Genomic DNA, 17,646 nt, shown 5'->3' on the forward strand with positions numbered 1-17,646 from the left:
CAAATTAACCGATAAATCCAGTGAAACATCGGCTTAAAATAATTCTCGGAAATTCGACGAGCACGGACCTTCGTCTGTTCAAAAAAATTTATTCGCACGAAAAGCAATAAAAGACAGTCATAAAAGTAGATAATAGAGGTGCTTGATCCAATCGATTCGCTCTATCCGAATGAAAAACAAAGTTGTTCACACTCCACGACAACGATTCGTCGGCGACCTAACGATTTTATAACCACTGGGAAGTCTGTTTTGTCCCAGCGATGCTCGCTGTGACAACAAGAACTAACGTTAAGTAAGTACATTGCCATCCTCGCCTCCTTCCACCGAGAGTCGGCCGTCTTGACTCCAAGAGTTTGGGGTTGATCGCTGGGGACCGGGTCCGAGTGGAAGCCACTAACATCGTCAGTCACTCTCGCCTTATCCGCGTGCCAATGTGGACGTGCCCCGGCACCTCGTGCACCACCGATCCCGACATGTGACTCAACAACCGAGGACATCGGAAGTGGATCTACGCGTCTGACGAATAATCGAGGTAAGTGCCTATTTCGTTGCATATAACAAAGACATAAAGACTTTCAAGTGAGTTGCACGTAATTCTCGAGCGGTAATTGAAGGTTTGACTTTGCCCTTCGATAGAGCTTTCGACTGACTTCGCTAATTCTTTTATATGCAACATATATTCGTTAATCTTTAACTGTAATGACGGCAAGCATTTCGGTTCCTATAAGAAACCATCCATAATGACAATGATTGACCATATTTTCGAAGCCAATGGCACTAAGGATTTTCAATTTTTGTCACACTCCTGTGAGTAACGAACTTATTAAATCTTGTTGTTTTTTTTTAAATTCCAATAACTTTTATTCAAAATGAAAACAGTGAATATTTAATATTCCTCAAACACTTAATGTATTTCACGTATGTACGTTCAAAATGAAATTAGGAAGCTCAAAGACCTATGTATATAAATTGTAAGATTAAGAAGAAGAAGAACTTACATAAATTACTATCTACAATTTAGCAATTTTTTCATTTAATTTTTGAGTTTGATGAATACAATGATAGTAGTTTTTGCTGATAATTGGAGGATTATGTTATTTCTAAGATAATTTACTATTTCTTTATTTTATAGCTAATCTTTTGACGGCAAACTGAACAAAATCAAAAAGTAAAATCAATAATTTGATAAAAGTATAATTACCATTAATAAATAAATGCATATAGCACATTTTATATACTGTAAACTCTATAAACACTAATTACTACTTTATGATTATAAATTTAATTTATCTTTAAAAATTAATGAGCAATTAATTTATTAATATATTAAAAATAGTTTTCGAAACAATAAAACACGTTATAGGCATTATTTTTATTTTATAAACATGTATAAACTAATAAAACCAATACTATGTACGATTCTTTTTTCTCGTTATCATTAAAGCTATTACTTATTATTCAAAATAATTATATTATGCAAAATGGACATATAGCGGCATACATTAAATGTACTTGCTATGACTTTTATGTAATAAAACATAATGCTATATTTGTGTGAAGACATGTATGGTTAAAAATCGTATGAAAAATGCTACGTAATTACGTTTTGTGTGAGCGTATATTGCGATTGGAAATATATAAAAAAGCAATTACATTTTACGCGAACACATATAGGGTTTAGGTAAGCATGAATGATAAATTATAAAATTCTGACAGATGGATTATTTTTTTACTATACAAAAAGGTTGTAAGATAATAAAGAGCCTGAAGGCTTTCTAAATTTCTTTTAGATAATATATAATCTTTAGCTTTACATTAATCGGCACGATTTATCCTGAATTATTGTTCAAAAAAAATTTTTTTTTTAATACAGAATAAAATAATTAAATTTCAAATTTACTCGAATTTGAAAGATTATTTCTATTCTACTCACTCTATTCTACTTTTACCACTGTACTACTATATATATATATATATATATAAATATAAATAATATGAATTTATGTATAAAATTAAAATTTTCTGTCTAAAACTGTTGAGCGTTTATTGTTAACAATTAATTCATCTTACAAAGAAACGATCACATTTTTCGTCAAATCTGTAATGAGTTAAGAGGTGTTTTAGTATTTTATTTTAATCATTTTAAACTTTAGTAAAATAATAATTAATATATTATTTGCTTAATGAGGATGAAATAATTATAATAGAAAATAAATAATAATAGTATCAGCATAAAATAATAAATTGAAAATTTTCTTTTTCATATTTCAAATTTAGCTACATTATATTAAATTTATTAGTATTCAAATAAACATTTTTTGTTTATTAAGAAATGAATGAACTGCATTGATAAGTTAAATCATCTCTTATGTCACTACACTCAATAGTCGATTTTAAGTCGCATAATACATTGTTAATGATAAATATTATGAAATTTTCTTCATCGATAATCACTTCCTTATTTGTAAATAATTGTGAATATTGCAAGGTAGTTTAATCACTGTGATTTGATGTTGCGAAGGCTTGAGTTGTAAATAGTACATCTAATGGTCTATAAAAGTATAATAAAAAGTATATAATAATGAAGCACAAAAAATATTTTTTTATATTTACCTATAAATGATATACCTATTGGAAATTATACCTTTCATAGTATAAAATTTTCTCGTCAAAAAGTGAAACTCCGTGTCTAACGATATAGTTTACAGTGTATATACACAGAATTTAGTTTCATATTGAATGTTACACAGTTTATGCTAAAAAACAATATTTTTAACTACAAAAAATTGTGAATCATTTATCATAAAATTACATCGAATAAAATTTGAATACGTATATTTTCTAATGCACTAATATTTCATTATTATTAAAATATATACTATTATGAAAGTAATAGATTTTATTTCGTTAAATTTGTAAAATTTCTCCTGATCTTGATTCAAATTACAGTTATATTTCTCAAACCATTGTATTTGTTATTGGCAAATGAACTATTAAAGAAATACATATTAATGAAATCTATGTAAATGAATAAGATAACAAATACAATTTTTTAATAAAATATAAGAAGCATTAATATTTATAGAAAGATAATTAACATATATACCATCGATTTTTTTATTGATTTTTTGTTTCATTGATAATCATTGAATGTATCATTACGATTACAGTTTACATATAGATTAATCATGCCTCGAAATACAATAAAAAATCAATTTGTCATTATTTAATGACACATATTAAAAGCAGTAAATTATTTATAATTCGTGTAAATAAATGTATTCATTGTTTATCGACATTCAAAGTTTATAATATCATATTAATGTGAGAATAGACATTTCGTTAGCTGAAGGATGGAATAACATTCGATTGTAGGATAAAAATTAAAATGCTATTTAACTTATTTATATTTAAAGGTCTCTCTTATATTTACACATACAGAGCCTGATATTACTGTAACATTCTTTGTCAAATAATTTGCATTCTTCTCTAAAATACCTATAATTCCATTTATTAATAATCATCATTGTGTGGAGTACATGCCAGTTTCATATAATCAACAATCTACTATAAATGAATCTTTCGATAATAAAGGAATCAGGAAATAAATGATTAAGCTGTAGGTGGGGTATTAGGAATAGAAACATTGTCGGTGAAGTTTAATAATAAAAGTGAGGGTCAGTCGGGGACAACCAATCAGCTAAACCGTGTGACATACGTGTGACCGAAGTATTTGCAAGAAACAACACCGTAATCTACGAATCCATTCGACTTTGTACTCTCATCGAGACAAGCCTCTTCCGTACCAATAGCTCTACCTATTCCTATTACTATTCCTTTGTATTCTTTTATTAAAAATTCGAGTCCATTCAAACTCGATTGTTGCAGTCGGAGTTTGTGTTGTAATAAAAATTTAATTGTATGGTAAGTACGCTGTTTTACATTAAACGCACTACCTTGTTTTTTCACGCATGCATAGATTAAAAACATTTTTTGCCGTAATATCAAATCGATAATTATTTTTATTTAATCATGGACAATTGGATATGTATAATCGAGAATAAACTTATTTGATATCATATAATCTACTTTTAGAAAAGTGTGCCATTCTATTAAAATCTAACGGTATCTTTAGATCTTCAAGTTTCCTCTTATTAAAAGAAGCAGATATTATGGCAAAATTTTCACTATAAAATGTTACGATTGAAGGATAAGATCCTTATAAGTTATGAAATTCAAAATTCAATCATCAAATTTGTAATATCAATGTACATATTAATGAATGTATATACGAATGTTAAATTAAATTAAAAACTTACGTTTAGCTAAAAAAATAATAAACATTATTAAGAATTTGAACAAAATTTGTACTTCAAATGTTTTTCGCATTATTTAGCAAAACTCGTTAAAGTATCATTTCATTCAACAAAAACGAGGAAAGATTATGCATGATATTTTATGATACATTTAATGTATCCAAATAATTAATATATTATATTGATTCTTTAAAATCATTGTCTACTATTTTACACACTTAATTGAAAAATTAACTTAATTAACAATAAATATTAAAAAAAAAGATGTTATTATCTATATTATTCATAAGGTAATTGTGTATTGTTTTTTTTTTATGTGAAAGGATTACTCTCGGTATTTCAATCTAAAATAAATGTACCATTCAAAATTAATTAAACGGAATAAACTATGAACCAAGTAAGAAGTAATATTCAAGCATATTCATCTATCCTAATGAAAAAAAAAAAAAAAAAAAAAAAAAAAAAATTAGTATTCTAGCGTAGTAAAATGTTGTTTACTATTTATTACACAAAGCAGTTTTTTTTTTTTTTTTTTTTTTTTTAATGAATGTATAATGTCAATTGTTGTTTTGTTTTGCTAAAAACTCAATTATGTTTCAGTGAACGATTATGCTTTTAAATATTAACTTAGAACATCTACGGATGAATCCCTAAATGTGGACGTCTTTTTAATTAAACATTAGACATAATTTTAATTAAAAATAAACAATATAATTTTATTTAACGTATAATATCAATGTTTTTGACATTTTTCGACACTATATAAACTTTAGGAAAACGATTATTTGCCTATTAGCACGATACTACAAATATAATTTATTCGTCATTTCTATAGAATTTCTAAAAGTTGGTGAAAGTGTCACATTTTGTAGCTGCCACCTTTATTTATAATGTCACTTTTTATGTCTCGACCGTGTAACAAAATGGTTGACAAGAAAGTATAATAATCTGAAATATACAACAATGAAAGTTCGACAAAATTTATGTGATTTGAAGATTTAAATGGGTCACGGCATCGACTGTATACAATCGTATTCTGGAAATAAATGAAATGGGCGTATCACGGCAGGATATGCCAAATCCATCCCCGCGAATTCATACGCAATTACAATTTATTGCAGAGACTTTACATGGTTATAATGGTTACATGGGTATAATTATTATCTTTTTTTCTTTAGACTTTTCCTAAAGTAAAAAAAAATACAAAAATTTATTGGGCTGCTTGTTAGAAAATTGTTACTTCGACTTGAATATTGATTTAAATTATCTTTTCGTGGCAATAATCTGAATAACAATTTTTTAATTTATTAACAATTGCGTATGTAGGGACAGATTTTTATATCATCAAATTATTTTTATATTATCAAATTATTATTCTATGATTAAATTATTTATATCATAGAATTATTAGTGAAATGATATCTAATAGTCGTTATTTACGTCAACGATGTTTAATATATTCTAATTACATTTTACCTGTAATATAAATATATTTACTATATACACTCTACTATACATACTACAGTTACTTATAATTAAATACAACCATAATGACATAAAGGTAGAAAAATTGTTTTAATTGTTATTGAATATACAGTTGGTTGAATATTAAATATCAAAACTGTTCGTTACATTAATATTCATATCTTTTCATATATTTAGGAATATGTTTCGTAAATTCCTAATTAAACTATTCAATATAGAATCGTTCGATTATTTTATTGTATTGATTTTATACTATTTTACGGTCATTATAGTATTCGATATCATGAATTCGTTATTTTTTATAATCAGTATATAAATTTCTTATTTCGTTAATAAACAATGATAATATACAGAAATAATTATTACTAATAATTATTAATATTTTTATATATTTTATTAATATTTTACAAATATTTCATTCAACATGAAACATCGAAATTCAATAAGAACCAAGAAAATTTTTTATAACAAATATGATATATTAATCAACTTAAGTCAACAAAATGTAAGCATTATTGTTATTCGTATACCAATAATATCAAAACGTACGTAACTACAATTATTACAAAAATATTGATTCAGTCAATGTTTTAAAAGATGTAGTGTATTTTTAACTGAAATATTGCTCTCAATATTGGAAAATATTCGGTTGACATTATAAAAATTTCATATATTAACTATATACAATAATATAATAAAAAAAGATGTAATCCCGCATAATAAAATGTATTCAAACGTATTTTAGGAGAACCATTATTTTTTTTTATTTTATTTCTTTCAAATTTCCTTTACAAAGACTCTTTATTGTTTTGTAACAGACTTTTAGTAATTTTGAAAATACTGTAATGTAATCAATATTCTGAATAATAATTAATCGTTTTGAAGCAATAACATTAATATTAAACATTAACGTGAATAAAATTTATAATAAAACTTAAAAAAATGTTTATTGCATTAAAATCTTGTAACAAATATGTAAATATTTTTTTGTTTATATATCGAGTAACAATCCACTTACTAGATGAAAATTTTAAAATTTGTGTTTTAATCATTATTATATTACCGCATGAGCAATTCAGGGGAGAATGGTTATGAAATATCGGCAGTTTATAGTTACGTGATTTTACAGTTATCTGATGGAAATCCGCTATTTGTTAGGAAATGAAAACCACACGACCGTGTGACAAAAGATTCCTTTTCTAATAAGAAAAGATTTTTATTCATCAAATATAATAGCATTTTTATATTATTCGTAATAATAACGTTTTATCGATAATCATATTATTGACATTTATATAACAGTTAATACAAATTAATTGAAAATTTATATACAATAATACAAAATAATTTAATATAGATTAAAGAATGAATCACGTAACCTTTTAATGAGGATTCAGGTGTTTGAAAACCACTCGTCGCCGATAATCTTTGTCATTTATTTTAAAACATTGATTACATCATATAGATTTATTTAACCGCATAATATAAAAAGACAATAATTTCCTATTTCAGTAATAAGCAATAGGTTATATTTTAACGTTTACTATAATACAAATAAACAAGTTTTCATCGTTATTAATCGTATAACTGTAATTAGAAATTTAATTTTTTGAAGGATAATATAAATAAATCAATGTTACATAATAGGGGCTGTGAAATAGGAAAATATTCAGTCAAATAAGCAATATATTTACATATTATTTGCACTTTTGCAAAGATGTAATTTTATTAATAAGGTTTAATTTATTTATTCGGAGTCTATTACATGACATAGAAACAAAACACTTTGTATTATGAATAATGAACATTTTATAAATATTATAATATAAAGTATAATATAACGCATAAAGTAAAATAGAATAAGTCTTTACCTGCCTAATCATTTTCCAAATTTTAAACTTCTATTAAATGTCCATTTTAGTTTAATTTCACCGTATCACGCATATATATATATATATATAATAATAAAATATGACATTTTATATAATATTAAAAGAAAAGTATTTAGGATAATGGATAATTATGAAAATTAATAACAAAATATTTATTCAATTATTGATAAATATAATACATTTCAACGTGATAAATTGCTTTTACGAAGGCTGTATGAAATGCGAAAACATAATAAAATTTTTTGTGAAACATGCAAATAAAAATATAAAAAATATAATAAATATAATAAATATAATAAATATGGATTTATTTTCCTATAATTCTAATTAAATTTCATAATCACATTTTCCACAAGTAATTTTAGTAATTGATATTTTTGATTATTCACAATTGTAGCTATAATTTCTTTTCCAACACTTTGAAATTAAATATTTGCCCATTTTTTATCTATATATAAATATTTATACTTCATCTATAAATAGTTTTTGCTCTTATTTTTTAATGGTACTTTTGAAGTATTATCTAGGATCTTATACTTATATGTCATTTTTGCGGATCTCCCTTTCCCATTAACAAGATAAATTTTTTGAAGTCATGAAATCCAGTAATTACCGTATTAATATAGATATAAAATACTATTGATATTTTAAATATATTAAGTAAGTGCTGCAAAGTGATTGTCGATGCTAAAATATTTTATATTTCATTAAAACAGGAATTAATGCAAAAATAATAATTAAAATATCTTTAAATATTAATTTTTTCATCTTAATTCCTTACGCCATCTCTATTAAATCTTAATGCCTTATTTCAGTAAACTGAAGTATTAAATGCAAATGTCACAATGTTAAACAACCACCTTCGATACAAAACAAAATAAAAGAATAATCCCGACATCCTCTATCTTTATATAAGAGTAAACAATTAACGATAGACAGCTAAAATTAAACACGACATCATCACATAAGAAACATGCAGTGTCTACTTGTTTCTCCCTCGATATTACTTCTTCAAATTTAATTAATTGGAAGGTATTTTTTTATCCAAAGTCATCGGCCTGCATTGAAAATTCAATGTAATTTCAGTAATTGCGGAGGAGCCTACGGAAGCGAGTTGATGTTACAGAACCGCGGAAACACAAGTTACCACCCACTTTCGATAACAAACAAACAAACAAAGAAGCAACCGATCGAACTTGCTGGAAAGTTTGCTGGAAAACCGAGTATGCGCATGTAAACGTTGTTAAAAATATGTTCGCGAGGTTGTGTAACGCATCGAGTTTATTTAAGTACTGCGTACAATTTTCCACAACCTGCATCAACTCCATGAAATTTGCACAATTACAAAATAGCAAAATTAGAAAAATAGAACAATATAGCAGGTGTGTAATGTGGTTGATTTAAACGTAGATTACCATGCACATTTCATGCGCGTGTACATTAACTTGTAATCTACTCAACATACGATTAGCATTTCAGACCAAAACTTAATGAAACATGTATTTAAATATATTGAAAAGCTTAGGCATTGAAGATTGCTTTGCTTTTTCGAGTTTCAACCAAAAAATGTCCAATCTTTCATTTTATAGCAATCAATAGCAATTCTACACGATATGCCCATAATTACGCAACATAACTAAAAGAAAAATATATACTTGCATTTATTAATAACAATGTATTATTATTAATTGTGTATTTAACGCATGTCTTGAAACAAATTTTTAATTTTCCATTTTTTGTATGCAATTTACAAACATTTAATAGAGAGAAAATACGTATCGTTATGAGCACAACTCATGTCTTTAGCACATAACTGTGATATATATTAATTAAATAATTTCATTCGTAGAAAAAGTTGCAGATTACAATTTTTCATTATTAAATTTACGCATTTAAAAATTATTCAGAAATTATTCAGAAATTATTCTTTAATGTTTTTATGTGATTTTTCGCCAGATTTAAAACAAGTTCTTAAATACCAGAAACAAATCCGTTACTTTCACGTTTTATTATCAATCGTATCGAATGTTTAAGAACGACGATCGCACGATTCTTAAGAACTATGCGACTTTCCATAAAAAAAAATTGAAAGAATTATTCGATTTTCAATATTCAATTCGAATCACGTTGTAATTGAAAAATATTCGTAACGGCTGCTCACATCTCAATTACAACGCGCCCCTATAATTAATAGAAATAAAGACCGTAGCAGCTTTGGCCTCTATATATTCAATTATATCCTTCTCATCATAGACGAGGATAAGTAGCTTTATTAATTCGCGGAGAGTAAAGATAATAAGGATGAAGCGCGCGCAAAGTATTTGAAAAGCAATTAGGAAATTAGGAAAATTTATCTGTTCTATTATATCTGCAACTTAACATACGCATTGGAATTATGAATCGACATGCACTTTCGCCCCCCGTTTTCACAAAAGTGGTAAGGGAAAGAAAAACAAAACAGCTCACGTGCATTCACGAGCTCCATTTCTCTTAACCGCGCACCACCGTTTTTCCGCACCATAATTATACGTCTAAAGCGAAAAAAAAAGCAGAAGAGAGGCAAGGATAAATTACAGTTGGTTCGACCACATGCTCTATCGTATCTTACATAACATCTTATTTATGTGTGTCCAAGCAATACTGAAAGAAAAACTAAACTTTTTAACGCTAGAATGCTTTGGTTGTAAAACTTAACGGGGTTTTCTTGTTTTTTGTCGCACACGTTCTCCTACTCTTTTATAATAGCCTAAAACATTTCATTAGCATATTCATTCAACAACAAAAAAAAGAAAAAAAAAACGTGACGTCATTTAATGACCCTACCATTGGATAGTAATTTCGATAATATTTATACTAGATATTCAGCTTCGTTATATACTGAATTTCATATTTTAAGATCTCTGTTTCATTTTTGTTAAATGTAAAATTATTGAGTAGTGGTATAGTTGAGTAGTAGAATGGAATTTTAAACATTTGACTTCCTGTATCCAAATAACGGAGTTATCTGTAAAAAAAAAAAGAAAAAAAGAAAAAAAGAAAAAAAGAAAAAAAGAAAAAAAAAAAGAAGAGAACATATTTTATAAATCAATGACAATTATTAATGACAGTCATTAATGACATTAAAGACATAATTTACTAACAAACAAGTATTGGTTAAAAAAAGGTAGACTGAGATAGACATAACGTATTTTACATTTCACAATACAAAAATTAATGGGATATTAGTACATTGTTTTGAGCAATACAAGTGTCGTACATATTTATCGCAAGCAAAGTATATAAATGCCTAATTTATTAATTATATTAACCACTATAATTTCATATATGCTTGTTGAATTTATGAATAGTTACAGCATCTAAAAACTATTAATCTCGTATTTAAAAACAAGTGTAAGCAATGCTGATTGTAATCTGATTAAATGTAAAATTTTTATCAAACAAATATAGAGGCACATTCGATTATTAATACAATTATTAAATAATATAATTGTATTTAAAAATTAATTTACATATATGAGAGAATGCATGTTTTTATAATCAAAATTTGTTTAACGTGATACGCAATATTGTAACTTTTAACTATACGTGTACATAAATAATACATTTTTAATAATCGACGATTAACTTTTGCTCTTATTCGTAGTTAATGACTGTGATGAACTATTGAAAATGTGTTCTTCTACTTATGACACATCATATTTTTTTTTACGGAAATTCAGGTCCGGACTAATTATTATACAAAGATTAATTTTAATGGGAAAAGTTAGTATTGAATTTCTTAAGAGACTTGTGCAGCGCCCTAGTACGATAAAAGTCTTTGATTACAATTAAAAATCAAAATATAATGTAATACGAGCAATGCGTATTGAAAAACTAATTTACGATATTTATTTTTAATATATAAATATTTAATGTTCTTTCGCCGCCATTACTCGAACGTAACCTCTATCGTTCATTTTATACATAAATTTATAGCTAAATGTTCACAATTGAGAGAAATATTTATTTTCCTACATTATTAATTATTTCTAATCACAACGCAAAACGAAAATGGCTATGCTGTCAATTAGACATAACGAAAGAAGTTGTTAATTTAAGTTTAGTAGTAAGTATCTCTGTTTGCTTTATAACTAGACAGGACATTTTCTCTTCAAAGCTTTAAAAAAAAATTATAAAAAAAAAAAAAATTGTAATTTGAATTATATGAATACTGATATTAATTTTAAAGTTTTTTTACTTTTGACATATTTAACAAATAAAATAAACATTCATCCTTGAATAAAAAAGTTAATAAAGTTAAAAGTTTCTACGGTAAAGTGTTAAAAGTATTAGAAGATATTAGAGTAATTAAAAAACATTATTGAATTCGCATAGAAACTTTTAATCCTTTAATAGAATATAATAAAATCTCAAACTAACCCCCAATGAATTTCAATAAATATTATAACCATATAATATTTGGCAATATTTATAGATCTTCTATACAACGATATGTAGGTGATTAATTGCACGTAATATGATATTAATCATTCAATCATACATTTAGTATTAATTGCAAAAAATTATTTGAAATCAATCTATAATGCATGAGAAATTATGTATGGATATTAAATTGAACTCTGAATTGTCTTTTCTAATGAAATTATGTATCAATCGATTCAAAATGAAAAAAAAAAAAAATAATAATATAAATAATGAATAATTTAATTATTTAATTATGATTTTATTTCATATATTTTCTTTATAATAGATATTTGTTTATAATAAAATTTTAAAATAGAAGAGTCTATGTTCGAAATTCATCTACTAAATGTGAATAAATTAACTGATATTCTATTAGCATTTGAATTTCATAATGTATTTTCTCATATTATTTTTTCTAATAAACATTATACCAACTTTAAAAAACTAATACCAACAATTCAATTGAATAGATAACTGACAAAATTATTTGAAAAATGCAAAATTCATCTAAAGAGAATGGAGTATTGGAAGAGATTACATTGTACGGATAGTCCATGAACTTCGAATTTTACAATATGTAAATTATCCTTTTATTACTCTGCATTTACACATTACCAAACCTATTGATCGATTTTTTCGATTTGTTTTTTACTATTAAAATTTGAAATCATGTTTTTATCTTCTTGTTCGTTGTTGTAATTTTTTTTTTACTTTGTTATATGCGTATTTTGAAATACTAAAATGACATAAAATCTATTGTCATACGAACGTTCGAATTAATTTTTAGTTACGTCGCAGAAATCTTAACAAGTTCTATAAATAATCACAAAGAGCAAATGTAAAAGTAAGATTAAATAGCCTTCAACATATTGTTATATGTCGAATGCCATTAATATTATTATTATTATTCTATATGTAGATTTTATGAAATATAAATATTCTCATTCCTTTTACAATCGCGCCCTTTTTTATTTACCCCCCCCCCCCTTCCGCCATTTCCCTCTGTGTCATTTATGACTATGTTGGGTTTTTTTTTCTATTTAACTCAAGGTCTGTTTCATTTATAAATCTTTCTTCGGGTAATTACGTATTCCGACAGTATTTATAACTATTATAACATTTTCATATTAAAATTCTTCTTGCTTTTTTAATCTTTCTGATTATGTTTGCAGTATTTATTAAATAAGGTGCTGTTGATAATATTTCCACGTTAATATTCGAAGCTTTATATATTTTCCGTATTTACATATAGAATTTGTGCCATCATACTGAACACTGATATCCAATTAATTAAATCAATAATTAATTTTATAATTAAACAAAAATAGCAAATACATATCAATTCATATAAAAACTGTAATTTACATGTTTAAAATTTATATCTGCTACAAGACTCGTGTGCATGTGGAAACTAAAAGATTTCAAACGAATCTTCTGTACTCACTTCATTCTCTCGGCGATCAATAAATGTAAGATTAGAGTACGAGTCTTATCTACCACGTATTTATCTTTCACGATTAGCTCAATGACGAATAACAGTAAAAAAAAAAAACGTTATATACAACGTTCATTATACAACATCTTTGAGCAGAGATATTTACGGCGAGAGCGATCGAGAAATCGTAGAGGCCCTTTGATATAATAAATATGTAATAATTGCGTCATTGATAATGGATGCCAGGGCATATAGCCTTTTAAATGTATATATATTAACAAAATAGCCAATTTAGCTTGGTAAATATTTATTTCTAATCGTTCGTTCATCGAACATTTAACATCACGTAAAACTTAGTTGATTAATTATCTAATGACGAGGATAGCATATTAAGCCGGAACGGAGATTATAATACATGTGAGGGAGCCGCTGGGAACCGTCACACGCTCGGTTAAAGATATTTACATGTCAATTTTACACTTCTCGAGTGGATCTGGCATTATGAGAGTTTGAAGCATCGAAGAATTTGCAGAATACAAGACTCAACCAGAATTTTAACTAGAAATTAGTGCGAAACTTTTAAACACTAGGTGACTAGGTTTGCACTTGAGATTTTTTATTCCAATATGTACACTGTGGTGCACGAGTTTTGTTTCTAAGCGTAGTTAACAGTTTCGAAAGTCAATTAATGACGTTTCGTGAATTAGTCAAATTGAGAAACATTTTATGTTCTCTACTTATTTTCTCGATTGTGCACATATTGCAGAATCGTTCGCAAGTACACGAATTTATTATGTGTTATTTTCCTAATATAATATTTCATATTCTATAGCATGAAAGGATATTTCTTATTCAGAAGACACGTAGTAAATAAATACATTTTATACGTTTATCGTTACATTACGTTATATTTATTGTTAATTACCACTTACCGTATTTTGATTGTTTATTTTTCACTTTAAACATTTTACCACTTATATATATATATATATATATATATATATATATTATAAATAACAAATGAATATTAGAATTTTTAAATAAATTTTAGAAGAAATCCATTTTTTGTGTAATATGCATATCTGCGGTAATTATAAAAATTATATATTTAAGATTTGATTTTTTGTTTTTAAATTTGTTGAAAAATTAAATTTTGTTAACTACTTTCAATGCTATTTAAAGTTATGAAAAAAGTAAAGTTTCTTATGAAATTTAATAGATATTTATAATTTGTTATCATGAGTTGGCATTGTTACACATTATACTTTATCTATTTTATCAAACAAAGATTCGCAGTTTTTACTAAGACTAATTGCAATTACCAACATGTTAAACATTTATAATAATTAGTAGATAATTTTCGTGAATACATAATTAAAAAATTTCAATTATCGGTTGAATAATTTAAAATTAAAATACAAATTATTCATATTGACAAATACCAGTATTATTATTATTAGCTCTCTCTCTCTCTCTCTCTCTCTCTCTCTCTCTCTTGTAGATCTCCGTACCGCGCTGCCGTACATTAATTATCATATACACGTAGGTACTTAAAGTACAAAAACTCACATGCGCAAATGATGTATCGCTTATATAATTACCAAGCGTTGAATAACACTTGACATGCTCTGTCGCACCCACATGACCCTCGCGGCCCCTTATTTCCGTAAGACTTTACGAAATGCCTGTAGTGTCAGACCACCTATTTCTAATAGAGCTTTAATTCATGGCTATTAATGGACAAAATGGACTTTTGTCTGCTGATGTTTTTCCGCTTTTAGAAACAGAGTTTAAATTTAACGAAATGATTAGTCGTTGCGAGACTGTTCGTAGACGTGCTAATCGCGCATCTAAATATAGTTGAAAAACATGAGATAAATATTATTATTTAATAATGATTTCGTTTAGAAATTAATTAATAATTAATTGAAGTACACTCTATCGATTATTTCTTTTAACAATGAGGCTGATTAACTATGCAAATCTTGGCAAAAGTATTATTAGTACAATTGTACGCAGTAGAAAAGGGAAGATATCATATACTACATTATAATTATTATTCCGATTATAATTATACAGAAAAGAAGTAGTAAATTTAGTAAATCTGATGTTTTACATTGTTACAGAAGACGATGTTGTCTATAAGAACTGAATCTGTAATATCATGGTCGAGGTCCAGCAATCCATCATTTCTTGGCTGGGTGTACCTCAACATTGAAATACTTTTAGGACTCGGACTTTCTGGATTTCTTGTCTTCCTTGGAATCGTTAAGTCGTTCCTACCGAAACCTCCACGAGATTTGACCGGCAATATTGTACTGGTAAATTACTATGTTCATCCAATTTTTCCTTTTTATTTTAAATAATGGACAATTTTATAAGTGACGTTGTTAATGGTCGTTGGAATTTATTAAATTACCTATTGTGAGTAAGACGAAATTACGTATGGCACAGATCCTTAATTACATATTAGCCGGTCCATTTCATTTCAAACATTGATATTGTAATAATAGTTTTTAACATAATAATGTTATTTGCGTAAGATTTTTTACACAATATTTGAAAAAATATAATACAAAAATGTTTTAAAATCTATCGCCTATTAGATTATATGAAAATAAGTTTTGAAAATTGTTAACACGTGTAGTAATTTATTTAATGATAAAATATATTTATGATTTTATTGAAATTTAATTTAAATATAATGCACAATCAATATGTTTTGGTAAAATATTCAAATAATCTACTAAATCAATTGCTTTTTTTATGAAAAATACTTGATAATTACATCCCAAACAATTTCACTCGGTCTTATCCAATATACTATTATATACCTAAAATTTACGTAAGAAAAGTCATAATTTAATACTAAAGAAAAAAATACCTTCACTTTGATAAATCAGGAAAAAATTGTTTCCAACTTTAATAAACAAGCTATATTGCATACATATATATATATACACATACATCTTGTCCTTTAACAGATACTCATGTGCATAAACATCGATTGTTTACATATCGTTGAGATGTATTTTTAAGAAGTTTTTTTTCTTTAAAAAGCTTTCTATTCCATTATACAGACTCCAGCATATGAAATACGTCTATTTAATTTTCCATATCTCTTAATAGATATATTTTTATTGCATGTTTTTTTTTTTTTTTTTTTTTTTTTTTCACTTGGAACGTACATCTCGAGCATTAAATGATATGTAAAAAAGGACAGGTTTTTTTAAAGACTATGGTCACTGTGGGATACTGCAGTTGACGAATCCAAAAATCTCCAGGTAGGCTATGGACAATGAGCCAGTACATAGCCATTGTCCGTCAGGGAAGCCTAAGCACCCGCTGTCGGTAAGTTTCTCGTTGCAATTTGTCGGCTGTAAGGAGTAGCCAGAGAAAGTTAGTAGGCTAACGAACGACGTATCAATAGGGATTATCGGTGTGCTCGGCAGGTAACGGGTGCGACGACGAGCCTCGGCCGCTGCTTAGCAGAGGAGTTCGCCAGTAGTGGCTGCTCGGTCTACCTGGTGGACGGACCCGGGAGCAACGTGGAGGAGCTCGCCGAGCAGCTTCGCGAGAAACATCGGGGCGCTCGGAGACTGGAACCGGCCCACAGGAAGGAAGAGAGGCGAGTATCGTCGTCTCCGGCTCTCGGGTACGTCTGCGACCTCTCGGACAGGGAGAAAGTGCGGGTCCTTGGGAAAAAGCTCGGCCGAGCTCTCGGCGGCCTCGATGTCCTCGTCACCTGCACCCCTGGACCGATCGAGACCGAATCCTTTCACGTCCTCAGTCGTGCGCTCGCCTTTCATTATTGGGTTGGTTATTATTTGCTTATTATTACTCACCTTCATCAGCGAGCACGCGTGGTGCCGGGAAATTGCTTCCGCTGAAGAAAATTTCTTTCCAATTGAACCGGTTTCTCGTTCTGCCTGCCTATCAATTCTTCGTATGAACTTTTAAAACTCGAATTTATTACCAGTCTACCAGTATTCACCAGAAGGCAAACCTATTCTCTTCATTATGCACCCCCCACCCCCCCACCCCCACCCCCCAC

The 17,646-nt window shown here is 27.4% G+C and overlaps 1 protein-coding gene across 1 annotated transcript in view; it reads left to right on the top strand.

The window, feature by feature from the left end:
- The first annotated feature begins 787 nt into the window (after window positions 1-787).
- Window positions 788-17,646, top strand: part of LOC105360552 (epidermal retinol dehydrogenase 2) — a 21,656-nt gene continuing 4,797 nt past the window's right edge. Inside the window, exons 1-3 of the mRNA XM_011497486.1 lie at window positions 788-807; window positions 15,719-15,913; window positions 17,045-17,407. Of these exons, the coding sequence (XP_011495788.1) occupies window positions 15,725-15,913; window positions 17,045-17,407 (552 nt within the window). The 5' untranslated portion in view covers window positions 788-807; window positions 15,719-15,724. The remainder of the gene's footprint in view (window positions 808-15,718; window positions 15,914-17,044; window positions 17,408-17,646) is intronic.

The sequence above is a fragment of the Ceratosolen solmsi genome, unplaced genomic scaffold, assembly GCF_000503995.2.
Source record: "Ceratosolen solmsi marchali unplaced genomic scaffold, CerSol_1.0 scaffold47, whole genome shotgun sequence".
Classification (NCBI taxonomy): Eukaryota; Metazoa; Arthropoda; class Insecta; order Hymenoptera; family Agaonidae; genus Ceratosolen; species Ceratosolen solmsi.